The sequence below is a fragment of the Chiloscyllium punctatum genome, chromosome 38 (genome assembly GCF_047496795.1).
Source record: "Chiloscyllium punctatum isolate Juve2018m chromosome 38, sChiPun1.3, whole genome shotgun sequence".
NCBI classification, from domain to species: domain Eukaryota; kingdom Metazoa; phylum Chordata; class Chondrichthyes; order Orectolobiformes; family Hemiscylliidae; genus Chiloscyllium; species Chiloscyllium punctatum.
The window spans coordinates 41,141,946-41,159,739 of record NC_092776.1 but is presented as its reverse complement, the minus strand read 5'-3'; the positions used below and the strand labels follow the sequence as shown (position 1 = coordinate 41,159,739).

The following is a 17,794-nucleotide window of genomic DNA, read 5'->3' as shown; positions in this document are numbered from 1 at the left end:
CAGCAAAAAGTGGCAGTACAGTACATTCTGCTATAACACGTGTTTCATCAACGCAAATTGCCTTTAACTTGATTTAAGAATTTAGACTGTTATTTGTGGAATGCAAAATTTCGTCACCTGTATTGGCTCTAATATGATTCGTGCCCGATTAGTTTAAATAACATAGATATTGCACGATTTTCTTATAACACGTGATCGCATGAGAACAGAACTATCACGTTGTGTCAGAACTGACTTCATTTCCAAATTAAACAAAGAGAAAACCATAGTGTAAGGATGACAATGTGATTAATTTTTGATCAATAAAATCTCCAAAGCAGACTACAATCAAGTTCATTGTTACAATTAAATGTACAAAATTGAAGGCCTTACTGTGTTATTATTTGTGCAGCTATACTGAATTGAAACACTATCAAATGGTAGGTTTGTTTCCACCATCCTCTTTAAGTGTAGAAATCTACAGCAAAGACTTGGTCTAGTGTAGTAAAGCAAAATAATATTGAATAAGAAGTAACTTAATGCATGCCAGAACTAGTTTCCAGGTGACATCAGTATACAGAGGAATGTCGATTATCCAAATTTCGATAATCCAAATTTTGGATTATCCAAAGAAGATATCAAAGTCCTGCAAAAACGTTACATCAAAGAGGTAAGTGTATTTGGATTACCTGTACTGAAGAACATGTGAAAACGCTGGCAAAAACAAAGAAACACAAGCAGCTCAAGCATCAGCAACTGGATTTTTAAAAAGTTGTTACACAGCTTTTACAGCATTCCTGTCATTTTACCCGGCCATTCATTAAAAAAAAATGGCCGTGCGCGAGGTGGTGCTTCAGTCTTTCTGTCGCAACACCAAGCTCTCAGAACCTGACAAATGCTCTTGCAATCGTAGAAGCTGTTTGGGATCTTGTTTAATGCTTGGATTTCATGTACAGTGTTTATGTGATGGTAAGTCCTTCTAGTTTAACTTGTAATTTGCAGAATGCAGAGACTAATGGGGCCTAAAAGGAAGGCAACTGCTAAAAATTCAGGGCACATAAATTAGGTGGCCACTACAAGTGAGACATTGCACTGAGGGCCAGTGATTTGGGGCAGTTCCTCTTTGGTCAGCTGCAGAGCAGCTGCAGGGAGAAGCTCACGTGCTTCTACTCCCACACATTCTACTGTTGACATTTCCACAAAAGTGTTCGTATTTTAGTGGGTGGGGGAGGAAGAGGCAGCCTTGGCGATGCTTCCACTGTGCCCTCAAAACTGTCTTTCTCAGGAGGTCTTGGCGATCCTTTTTGGTGGACCATGATCTTCCCACTGGCAGACCCAAGAGTGAGAAGGCACTGTGGCCAGTGGTTGGGAGTGATGTGCAATGAATGGACCTGACAGCAGGATTCATGTGAGAGCTGTAGTGGAATCAAGTGCAGTACTTAGCTGATTGGTGGGACACAGACATTTCAACTACCCTGAAGGGGCTGTCCCGGTTTTCTCCTGTAAGGATCAGGATTCTCTCCTCCTAGAGGATGAAGTGGCTAATGTCAGGTACCTCTCCAACTGACCTAGCTCTTACTGCTGCCACTGTGATGAGAGAAAGGGAGTGAGTGAATGAGGTGGAACTGGCTGACACAGCTGATTAGTAAGCCTGATCTTGCACTTGGATTAGGACAGTACCAGTGAGGTGAGGGGAACCTGATTCCACAGCTGTTCGTGCCCGTGCAGGAGGGAGACATGTTCCGAGTGAGTAAGTCGGCAGCACAAAGGCCATGTAGTGGTGTGGGTGGACAGGAGTGGAACAAGAAAGATGATAGAGACAATAGTGAGAGTGGCAGCTCCAGTGGGACATGGGTCTAGTGGCAGAGATAGACTAAGAGTGAAATAGCAGAGAGAAGATGGGGCACTTGCTCCAGCAGAATGGAGGAGATCATTGATCATCTTCTTGCATTGCCAGGGTTTTCCTCTGGGCCATAATAACAGCACTGACCTGGGCAGTGACCTCAGACCAGTCTACCACCAAACAGAGATGTCCTCCACCCTGATCACCAGCACCTCCAGGGACTCTGTCAGGAAATCATGGCACCATTTTCCCCATCGCCAATATCTTCAGGCCTTTTCAGAGCATGGCAGCTTCAGAATGCTGATGTTTGTCCAAGTGCACAGCGGCCTTTTAAAGATGGCATGGATACCAACAATGCCGGTTTACTACGGGATATCCGCAACCTCTTCCAGGAACAGAGGAGGGTAGAAAAGGGCTAGAATCAGTTGAGAAGGGCACCATCGGAGTGCAGCAGTCATCAATGAAGGGAGTTTGTTAAGATGCAATGACAGAAGTCACTCGGTTTCATGGAGAGAAAACCTCAGTAAAACTCAACAAAATTGACACATTGCCAGAAAACTGTAATGGAGTTAAATAACTAGTTTGTTAATTATAGGTTGGAGAAGGAATGATTCAAGCATAAATAATACCACCTGATTGATTTTGCTTGAAATGATTGCTTTATTTCTTTTTTCAGACTTAAGGAATCAAACATAATCCAAAAATCTCCAGGTGTAAGATCCTCATACATTTTGAAAGCCTGCTCCTTCTTCAATCAGAAAGGCAATGTGAAATCTCTAGTGAAACAACCATAAGTAAAACCAGTTAGTAAAGGCCTGATTGCTTATTATTCCCAACAATAAAGGAGAAGCACTGAAGGACAGACTTGCAACCTTCACCTCTGTCGATTAATGCATTGCCTAGTCAGAGTGCAGCTACGAATGCTGTATGGGTCACAAGGCAAACTCATTACAGAATCAGGTCAATTCTTCCATTGATTGCCACAGAAAGGAAATTGTGCAGGTTCTGTTACAATCATGTGAGACACTCCAGCAGATTGCTTGTATTGTATTTCCCTCAGTAACCCCATCACCCAGTCAGGAAACACCACAATTCATCACTCTTACATATTCTAAGAAAAGCTATTTACAAATAATTCGTTTAGTGCTAAGAAGGGGAGCCTTTGTCTTTTTTGGATGATATGGACAATTGTGTGGAAGGTTAACAACGTAAGTTAGAGATATTTCCGGATCACCACATTACTTTTTTGTGTGTTTGTTCATCATTTGGAAAATACATTTGTTTGAAATTCTAAAGGTAAAACAAGAGCTGATGAGAGTCCCCAGAGAGAAGGCAAAAGATAAACTAAGTGCTGAAATGCAATTACAAGAGAAGGTTTGCAGTTCATTTCCCAAGTGCTTTACTGAAAATTTACCAACATCACACATCAAAAATAGGCACTCTTAAAGCTACAGAGTTGGAACCCAACCGTGAGATTGATCTAAGAAACAGCAGCCAAAATAATTGGAGGTGAAAAAATTTCAAAGATGGTCCCAAGCATTTCCTTCCCAAGAATTAGACGCTTCAATGAGACATTCATCATCAGGTTTGTACCTTAATGGATCTAAAATTGTAATTTTATAATGGATTCACATTCACGAAAAACTGATTTGCCTGTCTCTACAGTTCAAACTAACATATGGACAAAGCAATTTGACATTCCTAATGAGTGAGGTATGAACTAAGGAGGTATGGCTCACTCTCTGACATACCATCTTCATATTTGTGCTCCTGAATTACCCTGAGAAAAATCACTGGTCACATCCACAGTCTAATATTGCCAGGCCAACTGCTCCTGACCTCACCTCAAAAATCATTTGACTCAAATCTCCATCACTCATCAAAAGTCCACAAATGCAGTGACACATCGCAACTGCTGGGAACAAAATGGCGAGAACAATGCAAAACCACCCCTCATGTGATTGCAATGGCCTCATCCAATCTAGAATTGGACACAGCCAAGAAAGTAGATGGGATTTTCTCAGGAGGGGCAACTGTTGGTTTTGGGTCCAGATTTCAGTCTTGTGACCGTTTACCGACAGATAGCAGAATCACGTTGCCAATTTCTCCAATTATGTTCCCTTTTCTCACTGCTAGCCCAGAGCACAGGCCACAGCTGAAAGAAGAATGAGACAGTGCCTCACTTTTCTGCTTTCTTTGTGGGGAAGTCAGCATTTTGTTTTCACTGAGACCAAGCAGTCAGTCCCCCGTGATTGAAGGGGTGCTCTCTCTAGCAGTGAGGTCAGGCCTTTGCCAGGAACACACACACAAACTCTCGGACTGGGCCATGAAGCATGAAGATCCATGGCTCCCTGAATCTGCAAAGACACAGGAAAGCTGCATTCCCACTGCTGTCAAACTCTAGCAAAATACCCTTCAAGGTTCTCATGACATGGTCCTCCAAACTGCTTGCTTCCAGTTTCCCCAGAAGGCTGTTCTAACCCAGCTCCCCTCAAGTCTCCCCTACATGCCACACATTTTGACTTGTTACTGTGTCAGCATTCTATCACTGTGAGTGGGTCAAAGCCCTGGAACTCCCTTCCTAATAGTTCCGTCTTTTTTTTCTCTGCTCCTGTACAGACCTCAGAGGCTTGTGGAAGCCACGTATTAACTTGCTGATTGAGATGCATGGATCTTCCCAGTCTCTTCCAGGGAGGGAATGTTGCCTCACAGTGCTGCTGTTGTATGACCACAGAGAGAAACTGTAAACGGTGACAGCTCACCACCACCTTCTCTTAATCAGTTAGAGATGAGCAACAAATGCCGGTCCAGCCTGCCACATCCTCATTCCACTAACAAATAAATGTACCAACTCCAGTGCATCTCACAGCCCACCAACTGGGGGCTAGAAAAATTCCACCCACAATGTGAGATTCTATTGAAAATTTAAAAAAATGTTTTTGTTTTATTGAGAAATAGTGCTCCTGGCTCATTCCACTGAACAAAGCTTCACCAAATATATTTCCCCTACGGACAATGGTCCATTAAATCATTTGTAACATTACACATGTTTACTTAACAGAAAGAACAGCTAGTAGCTGAAGCACTGTTGTGTTTACAAATACAAATTTTTTGAAAACTTAGTGAGTCTATTTAAACGTCCGGTCCAATTGAGAAGGTACACATTGGAAAGATTACCTTTGAAATATCCTGTGCATTGCTTGTTAACACAAGACTTGCAATGAATTCCACACACTGCACGATTCGGGTACAAGCCTTCTCTTCATTTTGTGCCATCCACAGTATGTGTTCATCCACTAGCATCATGTTGCTGGCTATTTCTGTGATGGATTCTCCCAGCTGTGGAACAAAATACTCTCATTTATATTTGGATGATTCATCTCCAGGTGTTGCTTTGCACCACAAATGTAAATATCTTTTTTCATGGCATATTAGCATTCAATTAAAAAAAAAACAAGGCTAAAGATGATCAGAATAAAATCTGCACAAATATCAACCTTTACTGATTCAGCTCCACTTGTCTTTTCCTGTAATGACTGACTTCTACCATTTTACAAGGTAAAAACAAGGACTGCAGATACTGGAAACCAGAGTCTAGATTAGAGTGGTGCTGGAAAAGCATAGCAGGTCAGGCAGCATCCGAGGAGCAGGAAAACCGATGTTTCAGGCAAAAGCCCTTCATCAGGAATAAAGGAATAAATGAAGGGCTTTTGCCCAAAATGTCGATTTTCCTGCTACTCAGATGCTGCCTGACTAGCTGTGCTTTTCCAGCACCACTCTAATCTGCCATTTTATAGGTTAATTAAATCAAAAGCAAAAAATTGCATGAAGTAAACAAGATTCAAGCAGACTGTTCTAGTTATTCTTCAGACCTTGTATACAGTGAAGTTTGATAATTTTTTTTCTACATTAAAGCGAAGTTGCAGTGATGCACACAATTGAAGTTTTGCCCCGGTGCAATTTCTGAGAACATTCTAAACTGTCTCTATCTCAGCTTACTGTGCCCTGCACGGACTTCCTTCCCTAGGCTAGGGACATTAAAAAAACATAAATGAGGATGGCTGTGTTTGTCAGAGACCAGTCATCGCAGCACAGCAAAAGCTCTTCAGGATAGCGTCCTTGGCCTCACAGCGCCAGAGACCCAGGTTCAATTCCCGCCTCAGGTGACTCTCTGTGTGGAGTTTGCACATTCTCCCCGTGTCAGCGTGGGTTTCCTGCGGGTGCTCCGGTTTCCTCCCACAATACAAAAATGTGCAGGTTAGGTGAATTGGCTGTGTTGAGTAGCCCGTAGTGTAAGGTGAAGGGGTAAATGTAGAGGAATGGGTCTGGGTGGGTTGCGCTTCGGTGGGTCAGTGTGGACTTGTTGGGCCGAAGGGCCTGTTTCCATACTGTAAGTAATCTAATCTAATCTAATCTACGTTCAGCTGCTTGATTGAATGTCTCTCCTTTGACATGGGAGTAGAGTGAAGCTGTTCACTGACAATTTCAAAATGTTCAGTTTATTCACAATTTGTGATCATCAAATAGCCCCTTGATATGATATGGACAATGTCTAGACATTGGCTCATTGCATATTACTTTGAAATGACCACCTTAAAAAAACCAGGAAGCTCAGCCACCACCCTTTGAGCAGCAATTGCCCGATATTCACCAAGACCCCTTCATCAATATCCTAACAGTGAAATAGATAAGAAATCTGAACCAGAATAATTATAACAATACTAAGAATACAAGAATATGGAAGATACCAGAGATACTTGAACTCAAACAGCAAAAGCAGCATCTGTACAGATTCCCTGCTGAGTCAGACAGTGTAGGTCTCTTTCTCCTTTTGAATTATTTCCCAAGTGGTCACTGCCTCCCTTCCTCCTTTTCAAAGTGCTGTTGTTTTGATCTTTTGTTTCCCAAAGTTCCAAAACAATGCAACAGCTTGTAAAATAGTAATTACACCTCCTAGAATTTGAGGAAATCAGTTCCAACATTGAAAATACATCAAAAAAAGGAGCAGCTCTTACAGCTACAACTTTTTCTCCTCTTCCACCTTGATTACCCATTACACTTAATGGTAAGGTTCTGGAAGGTGTCACTGAACAAAGGGACCTTGGATTGCAGATTCATAGTTCTTTGAAAGTAGAGTTGCAGGTAGATAGGATAGTGAAGATGTTTGGTATGCTTGCCTTTATTGGTCAGTGCATTGTAGTTAGAAGGTGGGAGGTCATGTTGCGGCTATACAGGACATTCATTCAGCCACTTTTGGAATACAACATGTGGTTCTGGTCTCCCTGCTACAGGAAGGATGTTCTGAAACTCGAAAGGGTTCAGAATAGATTTACAAGGCTGTTGCCAGGTTTGCAGGTTTGAGCTGTAGGGAGAGGCTGAATAGGCTGCGGCTATTTTCCCTGGCGTATTGGAGGCTGAGGGAACCTTATAGAAGTTTATAAAATCATGAGGCACATGGATAGGGTAAATAGGTAAGATCTTTTTTTCTTGCTAGGCAAGGGTGGGGGAGTACAAAACTTGAGGGCATAGGTTTATGATGGGAGAGGAAAGATTTAAAAGGGACTCAAAGGGCAATGAGCTGCCAGAGGAAGTGGTGGAGGCTGGTACAATTACAACATTTAAATGGCATCTGGATGGGTATATGAATAGGTGATATGGGCCAAATGCTGGCAAATGGGACTTGATTTATTTAGGATATCTGGTCAGCATGGATGAATTAGACAGAAGGGTCTGTTTTCATGCTTTATATCTCTACGACACTATGATTCTATGCTAGATACTCTGTGACGAGTAGTTCAACTCCTGACTCATCAAGCTCCATCCACTGTCCACAAGAGTGAAGCTGGGGGTATGATCAATTATTAAACATGCAAATAAAGGCTAAATATTGCAGATGCTGGAAATATGATATATATACACACAGAATGCTGGAGAAACTCAGCAGTTCAATTCTGAAGAACAGTCATAATGGATTCGAAATATTAACTCTGTTTCTCTCCCCACAGACCCTATCAGACCTGCTGAGTTTCTCCAATATTGAATACTCACCTGACTGAGCTCACTTCCAACAATTTAAAATTCGATGAGTCAAAATTCGATTAATTTGTGTCTGTCTACCAGACTTAAGGTTCATCCTTTCATCACCAGAATATCATTATTGTATTATACATAATAGCAGGATAAACTGCTGAGAGAAACCAAGGTTAGTTCAACAGCATCTCCTTCCTCTGCAACCTCCATGACTAAGAAATGTAAGCACCTGCATTTTCACCCAGCAACTCTCCTGTCAAAACTGTGAAAAGCAATTGCCAAAGGAAAGCTTTCAAGCTTTCAAAGCATTTAGAATTCCTGTTCTTTACATATATGGACATCACATCTGGAGTGTTAACAAAGTAACTGCTTGCTATTTCACTCTGTCTATTGGCATAAAGCTTGAGGGTTTCCATTGCTGGATTGCTCTGCATGACTCATTTCACAATCATCCATTATCGCAGTGGGGGTCTGTCATCTTACAGTTTGATTGACAGCTCCAAATGGTTGTGGAATCTTGGAAGTGGAAGAATACAATTAAGTTCAATTATTGCTGTTTTAAGGGATTTGTGCACTTGAATGAAATGGTTACATTTAGAAGGCATTATGAAACTTAGGAATGCATTTGTAGTGAATGGGTTTTTATGAAGGAGTAATATTTCCAATATGTTTGCAATTTACATAAAATTTTATGTAATTAAAACTTATTTCATATCAACTCTGCATGGATTCTGATGTCAACCCTTAGTTGACACGAGAGACATAAGAACAAAGGTAACGCTGGGGAGTATTTAACTGAGTTACTCCAAAAGGACCATGAGGGGATTACAGAGCAGCGAAGGTTGGCATGGAGGCTGTAAAGGGAGTGGGTAGAGTGTCATGGAGATTAAAAATATCCAAGGCTAGGTAGAAGGGTAAAGGGGCTATAACGTGTTTTGGGATAAGTAAACGGCCATAAGTAGGCACTGAGTGCATGACTGTCACGGGGATATGCACAAGGACATAACTATTCCTACCTTCCATGCTAACCTACATAGGTGGGTAGGGAACATGAGGTGGCAAATGTTTGCATGTATATGGCACAGGAAGGAAGTGGGCAGGGTTGAGGGTGAGGGCTGTTTTATGTTTTATTTGTTATTTGAAACGTCCATGTAGTGTCATTGCACACAGGCAGGCCTTCTGCCCAGCCTATTATCCTCACCCATCTACCCCTCTCAGATGCACCCATCATCTAATCGGTAGGAGTGACCAATGCACAGTCCTTTGAGAAGCAAAGTCCCATCTTCACATTGAGGATACAATTCACTGTATTCCTTAGCAGCACATCTGTGTTAAATGGGATAGCTCTCGCAATTCAAACTGGACACTTCTACGCTGTGTGCCACTAGCAGCAGCAGAATTGTATTCAGCCATAACCTTTAAGCTCATGGCCCAGTACATTCCCCGCAATCTATCATAACCATCAAGCCAACAGATCATCCTTGGTACAACAAAGACTGTAGGTGGGCATGCCATCAGTAGAACTAGGCATACCTAAAAATGAGATGTCAGCTTGAAATTATGCCTACTTGCATCCCAGCAAACTCAACATGCAGCATACAGCACTAAACAATTTCACAGACAATGAATAAGATTTAAGCTCTGAAGGTACATCCAAGCTGCCAACAGATGTGAGCAATCAAACAACCCATAGGAAGCGTTGGCTTCACAAATATCCTCATCAATAATGATGGGACAGCACAGAAAATCAGTGCAAAAGACAAAGCTAAAACTTCTACATCTATTTTTAATCAAGAAGTGTCGTTAAGATCAAGCATTGATGCTTCCTCCTGACATCCCCAACATCATAGATTTCTGTCTGCAGCCAATTTGATTCAGTTCCCATGATAGAGAAACAGACGAAGATGCTGGATGCTCAAAAGCTATGGTCACTGACAATACTATTGGCTTCAAGCTAAACACTATACTGTCCTTGATGAGTACAATAATTCATAACTGAACATGTTATGTTCCTGAAATGTGCAACTGCTCGAAGGCAGTCAGATTTTCCCATAACATCAATACAGCAAAAGCTGCTGTAGTTACACATTATAGGGCCTTTTTCATCAGGAAAAAAAGAACATTATATCCTTGAAATTGAAGTACTATACACTTCTGGATTCCCATGTTCATAAATGAAAATCTATTGATGTAACTTTAAAAGCATAAAAGAAATGTGCTAACTCATTCTTCTTTGCTGCTGCTCTTCACCTCTTCTGTTGGCTGTCTCTCCCATTGTCAACTGCCCTCTTGTGAATCATTGCAGTGAGTGAGGGCTTGGGAATGGAGGGGCGAGAGGGAGAACACAAACACGTGAGTGAGAGGTGCTACAAATGGCAGGGCTGGAGAGGGATGTGGGAAGCGGAAGGGTTGAGGGATGGAAGTAGCGAGTGGGGTAGGAGGTTGGGAGGCATGAGAGAGAGGTGGTGCGCCAGAGTGTCAGGGAGCAGAAGTAGCCTGGCCCAAATGGTGCCATTGGGTCAAGCGCAGCTCAGGATGCACTGGCATGAAATGTATTATCATGGAAATGTCCACGCAAAGTGCATGTGTTGGCCCCATTATATCTGCAATGTTGAAAAGGAATGAGGCTGAAAGAAGCAACGTGCTATGACAACTTAGAATATCGGTGCCCCTTCAGCATCACTGGGTCTTCGCCCTCTATTCTCTCTCTTGGTAGCATTATTGCCACAGGATAGCAAATATTCGAGGAAAAGCTCCACCACTACTTTTTCAGGGTGAGAATGATTACAATCCAAAGCTTGCCAGCATTGCCAGAGAACAAACATTAAACAAAAATCTCAAGCACTTGTGAACCAGTGAAAATGTTTTTCAAAATTTTACAAATAATCCAGCAGATAATCTGTGCTCTTTAAATGTTTAAGTTAGAAAGTTGACCTTGGTTATATTTGCAAGAATGACAAATGGCGAGCAAGCCTTTCCAAGAGGTGTCTCACAATGCAAAATGCTCGTCTGGCAATAACATAAAAAATCAGCAAACAGTATGCTTTGTCTTTACTGTTAACGCTTGTAATTAATACATAACACACTCTGGTTACTATACAACTTTGTTATTTCCAGCAATAGCTACAGACAAGTGTAACATTTCTTTCAAATGTGCAAGCTTTTCGCTGTGCTGGAGATTTTATGCTTGGACAACAAGTTATTGCAAATCCTACCAAATATAAGTGACTGAGCTAAGGATGCTATTTTAAAATTAACTATCTGTGGTAAGACTGGGCTTTTGTTTTGACCTGCCTTGCTTCCCCAACTAAATACATTTACCCATTCCAACTAGTGAGAAAAGCAATCAATATAACTTGACCTTAAAGGTATTGAGTGATTGTGCAACTGTACCCATTCAGGTGAGAAGTGAACCTTCTCAATAAAAGAAAAAAACCCATATTTCTTTGACTGCTGTGAAGAATTATTTCCAGAACTGGATTGCACTGAACTTAAAGTAACTACAGTATAGCAACAAAAGAAAACACAGTCACCTCAGAAACCTCACACCCAGCAGTGAAACAATATTTTCTATGAAGCAGAACAACTTTCTTTCGAGAGCACCAGGAATCTAACAAGATATCTCACTGCTTTACTCACTTGTCAAAACTTCACTGGATAAAAGTTTGACGTTTATGCGTTATAGGAAGAGGTGACTAAAAGCTTGCTCAAAGAGGTAGATTTTAAGCAGCATTTAAAGTGGAAGAGAGGTGGAGATGCAGAGAGATTCAGGAGGAAATTCCTGAAGAATTGAAGGTACTTTTACCGATAGTAGGGTGAAAGATACCAAGGGTGTTGAAAAAGCCAGAATTGGGGAATAGTAACAGAGGGTTGTTGGGATAGAGGAAGTCACAGAGGTAGAGAGAGATTGATATCCATGTGCATATTTATTCTTATGAATGTAATTCTTACATTATAATTTAATTGATACATAATAGTGACAGATAACAGAACTCAGGAAAAGTAGTCATCAAAACACTGACACCACATATATCTCGCTCAGTTGATAAACAATTGTGCACCACGGTTTTCCGTTTTCGAAGGCCATGCCAACCTTGTATGCATGCCATTACTGCCCCCTTTAAACCACGGATTTCAGTCTTGCTGGAAGTTTTTTATGTGGCACTTTATCAAATGCCTTTTGAAAATTCATGAACCACCAAACCAATTCTCTCTGGTAACTTATCAAAAAAAAACTCAAATCAATGAGTTAAGCATGATTTGTCTTTCATTAAAACGTACTTCCTTTCACTTTTTAATTCAAGTGGCTGTTAACTTTATTCTAGATTATCATGTTTGACTGCTTCATTCAACCAGTAAATAGAACAACTTGGAGTTTCTGTGTTTATTCTTAGCCCTGAGAAATATTGCAAAATGATGACTTGCAATATCTATCCTTACTTCTCTCATGATCCTCCGATGCATCTTATAGAATTTTGGGGCTGACTTTTTATGTCATGCTAGCTGCCTGTTATTCGGGTTAATGACCAGACTGTGAACAGTTTGGGCCTCAGAAATTAAAGGTTGTTGTCTCTTACGAGGGGAGTGGAATTTAAAGTAGGGATGCTTTGCTAAACTTGTCCAAGGCATTAGAGGGACCACATCTGGAGAATAATGAATACTTTTGATATCCTTATTAAGAAAGGATGTAAATCTTTTAGAAGCAGTTCAGAGGAAATTCACTTAACTGATATGCTGGGGTGGGGTGGGAAGGGTGGGGTGTGAGGATCATCTTATGAATAGAGGTTGAAAATATGTACATTGGAGTTTAGGACAACACAATGTGATTGCTTTGTAACCAGGATGCTCAAATAGAAACTAAGACATGAGCTTTTTTGTGCAGAGTGTCATTTTTATTTGTATGAATTATGTGCGTATCATTGGCTCGGGCAGCATTTTTGCCCATCCCAAATAACCCTGGAAAGTGGTGGTTATGAGCTGCCTTTTGGAAATGCTGTCATCCTTAGAAGGCAGCAAAATCCACATTGCTATTAAGAAAGGAGTTGAGGATTTGCATCCAATGACAGTGAAGGAACGATGATATAGTTCCAAGTCAGGGTGGTGCGTGACTTGGAATGGAACTTGCAGATGGTGGTGTGCCAATGCATCAGCTGCCTTTGTCCTCCAAGGCCATGGTAGTCACAGGTTTGGAAAATGTCATCAAGGGAGGTTTGGTGAGTTACTGCAGTTCATCTTATGATGCACAGTGCTGCCACTGTACGCTGGTGAAGGAAGTGAATGTTCAAAATGGTGGAAGGGGTGCCAATCAAGCGGATTGCTTTGCTCTGAATGGTGACAAACTTTGAGAGTGTTGTTGGAGCTGCATCTAGGCAAATGGAAAGTATTCCAACACACTGCTTTTTTAAAAAAAAATTCTTGCATGGGACGTCATGTGCCTTATACACTGGCAGACTTTGGCAGGGGAGGATATGAGTTACTCCCTACAGAATTCCAGCTTGGGACCTGCCATTAAGCAAGAACTAAATTTTTTAAAAACATTAAAGTCCCTTTCCTCACAATTCTCTGACCCAGTATACTACCCAGAATCTATTTGTAAACATTTGCCACCAATTGGGTTCTATTTGTGGGGAAAATTCAACAAGGTCAAGTTTCTTACTCATCAAGATTCTGATATTTGAATGTCTATGGAGGTTCTCTTGACTGTCTGTCAATAAAACCCCTCATACGCCATTTATAGCATTTCACCAGCATCTCCATTGATTCTCCTTTGAATTAATGATGGATCCTTGGGAGTATCTGAATGAAAATTCAGCTGCCAGATGAGATGTGAAACAGAGCAGTCTAAGCTACTGATGAAGAACAATTGATTGTGATTGAAACATTTCATCTTACTGAGGTTTAATATAGTTTTCCAGGCATTAATGGGTAGCAGGTTGCTTTGAGGTATAGGTGACATCAGGCAACAGGGAAACATATTTTAAGAATAAAAGTCTTACTTGTAATATTTGCTGAAATCCAAATCCTAAATGCTTCCTTGTACTTCATACATGTGGCATTTTGAGACCAGTTAGAATGTTACAATCTGATTATTATTTAAAAGAAATGCATGGCAACTGCATACTTACAGAAGAATCCCTTGATGAATATGCTGTGAACACGGACCTTTTTATTCCCAAGTGGTTCACATTTTCTTTTGCAGCACTTGAGATGTTTAGATGAAGCTGACAAATCCACTGTCTCAATTTTAGGTAAAGCATTGAACTGAATTTACAATATCAGCTTGAAATAATTCATAGCTTTGGTGCCATTGTATACAATAGATTACAAATTCAAGTAAGCTGACTATAAACCCTATAGTGTTCTCATTAACATGCAACTTGAATACTGTCACCCATTATTGTCACTTAAGAGAGGCAGTGCAGAGAGCATACATACAAGCAATGTGATTATTCCCTAACTTCAAGTATGAGCTACATCCATAGAGGTACACAGGAGAGAAAATACGCAGAAAAATATAATTCAAAAACAGGAGTAAACAGTAAAACCAAAATAAAAAAAATGCTTTTGAATGGTTGTTAGGAAGTTGATCTTCACAAAAAAGTTATAGCATTGAAATGAGAAATAGAGCTAAAACTCAAGAAAACATTTAAGATACTGTCATAAGATAATTTCTTAATGGATAAGTTGAAAAGGGTGAATGGATTTTCTCATAAAGCACAGGAATTCGACCCTACGGTCCAACCAGTTCATGCCAAACATAATCCCAAACTAAACTCGTCCCACCTGCCTGCTCCTGGGCCAATTCCATCCAATCTTTCCTCTTCATGTAGTTTTTTAAGTGTCTTTTAAATGCTGTAACTGTCCACCACCTCTCTGTCAGTTCATTCCACACATGAATCGCTCTCTGTGTAAAATAATTGACCCATGTCTTTTTTTTAAATCCCTCTCCTCTCATCTTAAAAAACATGCTCCCTAGTCTTGAAATTCCCAACCCTCTGGCAAAGACATCTATATTAATCCTTTCCATACCCCTCATGATTTTATAAACCTCTAAATTTATCTCTCAACCTTCTACATTCCATTGAAAAATGTCCCAGCCTTTCTTTGTAACTCAAACCTTCTATGCCCAACAACATCTTGGTAAATCTCCTTTGAACTCTCTCTAGCTTAATAATATCCTTCTATAACTGGGTGATCTCAAATGGAGATAGTACTCTAGAAAGGACTCAGCAGTATCCTGTACAATCTCAACATGACGCCCCAACTCCTCTACCCAAAGGTCTAAGCAATTAAGGCAAATGTGCCAAGTGTCTTTTTAACCAACCTGTCGACATGTGACCCAAACATCAAAGAATTTTGTACTTGAACCCCTTGGTCCCTCTGTTATACAACACTACCCTAATTGTATAAGCCCAGCCCCAATTTGTTGTACTAAAATGCAATACCCCACATATATCCAAATTGAAATCCATCTGTCATTACAAGGTTGTTGCCATTGTTTTATGGATGGATTTTCACCTTGATTCTTGCTTAAAAGTTTGACATTGTAGACTGGCTGAGCATTATAGGATTTTATTCCCAGTTATTTCAGTAAGAGGAGAATCAGGCAGTTTCTATACACACATGAGATCCACCACGTCAATTTTAAGCTGGGTACTAAATAAGTAATTCCCTAGATCTCAAATAGCTTTTTCTTCCATGATCCTCTGATTCAATATTGATTTAGCTTGCAGTAGACATTGTAAACTTAAATCATATTCAGTCTGCTATGCCTGAAACAAAAATAAGATTATGAACAAAAACCTCATTATTCCTTCTGTGTTACTAAAAACCTAAATATTAAATGATCATCTTTCAGCACAGAGCAAGATGAAGTAACTGTATGAAATGACTTCAGTGTGGGATTCACAATCGGGTTTTGATACTTTACATCTTTGACTTGATCCACAAAGATGATTAACTTCTGAATCATGCGAGCCACAAAAATGACATCCATCATGTCTGCAAAGTTAGCTGCATTTCCCGTGTAGGTCATCAGTTGTTGAGCAAAAGCAAGAGCATTGGTGGCATTCACCGGAATCTGAAATCACATATTGAATTTAATTAGCACTCTCAAAAGGTACAAGAATGGTAAACCACTTGTGTTCATGATCAATTAACCATAAACCAAATGTAGATTGCAGGCTGCAATTTGATTTTCACACACATAAAACCTTCCTTTGTTTTCAAGCAGTGAAGAAGCAGGTAGATGGTCAATATAAAGCAATCGATATTTTATGGGAGAACATTAAGACAGAATAGCTTACAGCCAGTATCAGCATTATCTCCAAATGTCATTCCCTACAAAAATTAGTTTTTCTACTCAAGTTAACTCTAAATAAGAAGGAGACTTTGAAGACAAGTCAAAGACTTGCATATTTAGTTTCTGAATGGAAGTTTTCTTTAGTTTATGCATTTTGGGTTTAAATTTCTTAAGTGATGAATGTTTTTTGTATTTGAATAGACAGCATGATAATAGTTGAGATATAACTGAGCTAACTAATTTCTGAAAGGGAGAGTTTGGTAGTAACCAGCTACTGTAAACTGTTATGTTATACAACCACTTGCTTTGTTGCATTAAAATCAAGTTGTATTTATACATTCACAATTGTTCAAGTGGAATGACTCTTGTACATCAACTATTTATATCTATCAGCATTTCAGTAATGAAGACTTATTAAATTTTCAGCTAAGTGACTACCATGATAAAAAAAAGATAACAAGCAAAAATAAAACAGCAATTTTCTTGAAAATATGCTCTGAACATAATGAAGTGCACATTGATAATGTTTCCAAAGCAAGCAAGCTGACCCAGATGCACTCTGCTGTTATGCAACTTAGCATTTGAAATTAGGACCATTATCAGACAAATAAGTCCTTGCAGTGCTTTAATTATCACCTCATTGCTTTTACAATGCTACTATCTTTATCCTTATCATTTTGACTTTGCATTAATTTGTGAACTATCATAGGGTTAGCATGCTACTTTTTTAGCATGAACGGTGCATTACATATGTTATTCAGTGGCAGTAAAATGATCATTTGAGTTCTATATTTTGCATATATTTCATTTAATGTTAGGTTTTAATTTTTTTTATTTCAACTGTCACAAAGGATTCAATTTTTATAATTTTTCAATTTGAACAATTTTGATTGGCAGAACTTTTGGCTTTCTTCTGAGCAACATCCAGCGCCATTGTTTTATTATAGTTTGGACCTGCTCTGCACTAACCTACAGAAAGAGAACCTGCAATGCTACACTACAGGATTAACATGTACTGTGGCTTTCAAAAATAATTCTGGTTTGTGCCTGTTGAATCAGATTCAATTGCCTAGACATGTATTTTTAAAATTCAATTTAACCTTTGGCTGTGACAGATTTGCTGTAATACCAGCATAGCACACAACATTTCATAGCATTAAAGAATATAACTATATATTCCATGACTCACCTTACAGGATATATTTGTTCTTTTTTGTACTAGGAGTGCAGTCAGCTGATATCTTTCTTTTGTAGAAGATTTACCTGATCTCTTCACCTAGGTGCAGAATCTTTCCATTAAGCATTTCTTAATTGTTACACCTGACATACTGCTCTGACAACTACATGCCAATTGCTTTTGAGACGTTACACACATTCTATCATATGAAGAATGGTGTCACGTTTGACACAACAGTTCCCTATCTGTTGAATTAACGTTCTGATTTTCTTGCAATGTGTGCAACTATCATTCAACATTCTACCTACAGTCAACCATTGTTCAAACATATGGATCTATAAGTTGAGATAATGTTCATTGTACTTCCCAAATCCGCTGAACTCACCCTTCAATGCAATATTTCATCGCAAAGACACAGCCTTGTAAAGGGGAAAAAACAGCAAAAACAGTAATACTTGAAAAC

The 17,794-nt window shown here is 39.8% G+C and overlaps 1 protein-coding gene across 1 annotated transcript in view; it reads right to left on the bottom strand.

The window, feature by feature from the left end:
• The window catches only part of adgra1b (adhesion G protein-coupled receptor A1b), a 530,861-nt gene that overhangs the window by 195,665 nt on the left and 317,402 nt on the right, over window positions 1-17,794 (bottom strand). The window contains exons 10-11 of the mRNA XM_072557678.1: window positions 15,783-15,932; window positions 5,000-5,161 (exon numbers count right to left, since the gene is read on the bottom strand). Coding sequence (XP_072413779.1) covers window positions 5,000-5,161; window positions 15,783-15,932 — 312 coding nt within the window. The remainder of the gene's footprint in view (window positions 1-4,999; window positions 5,162-15,782; window positions 15,933-17,794) is intronic.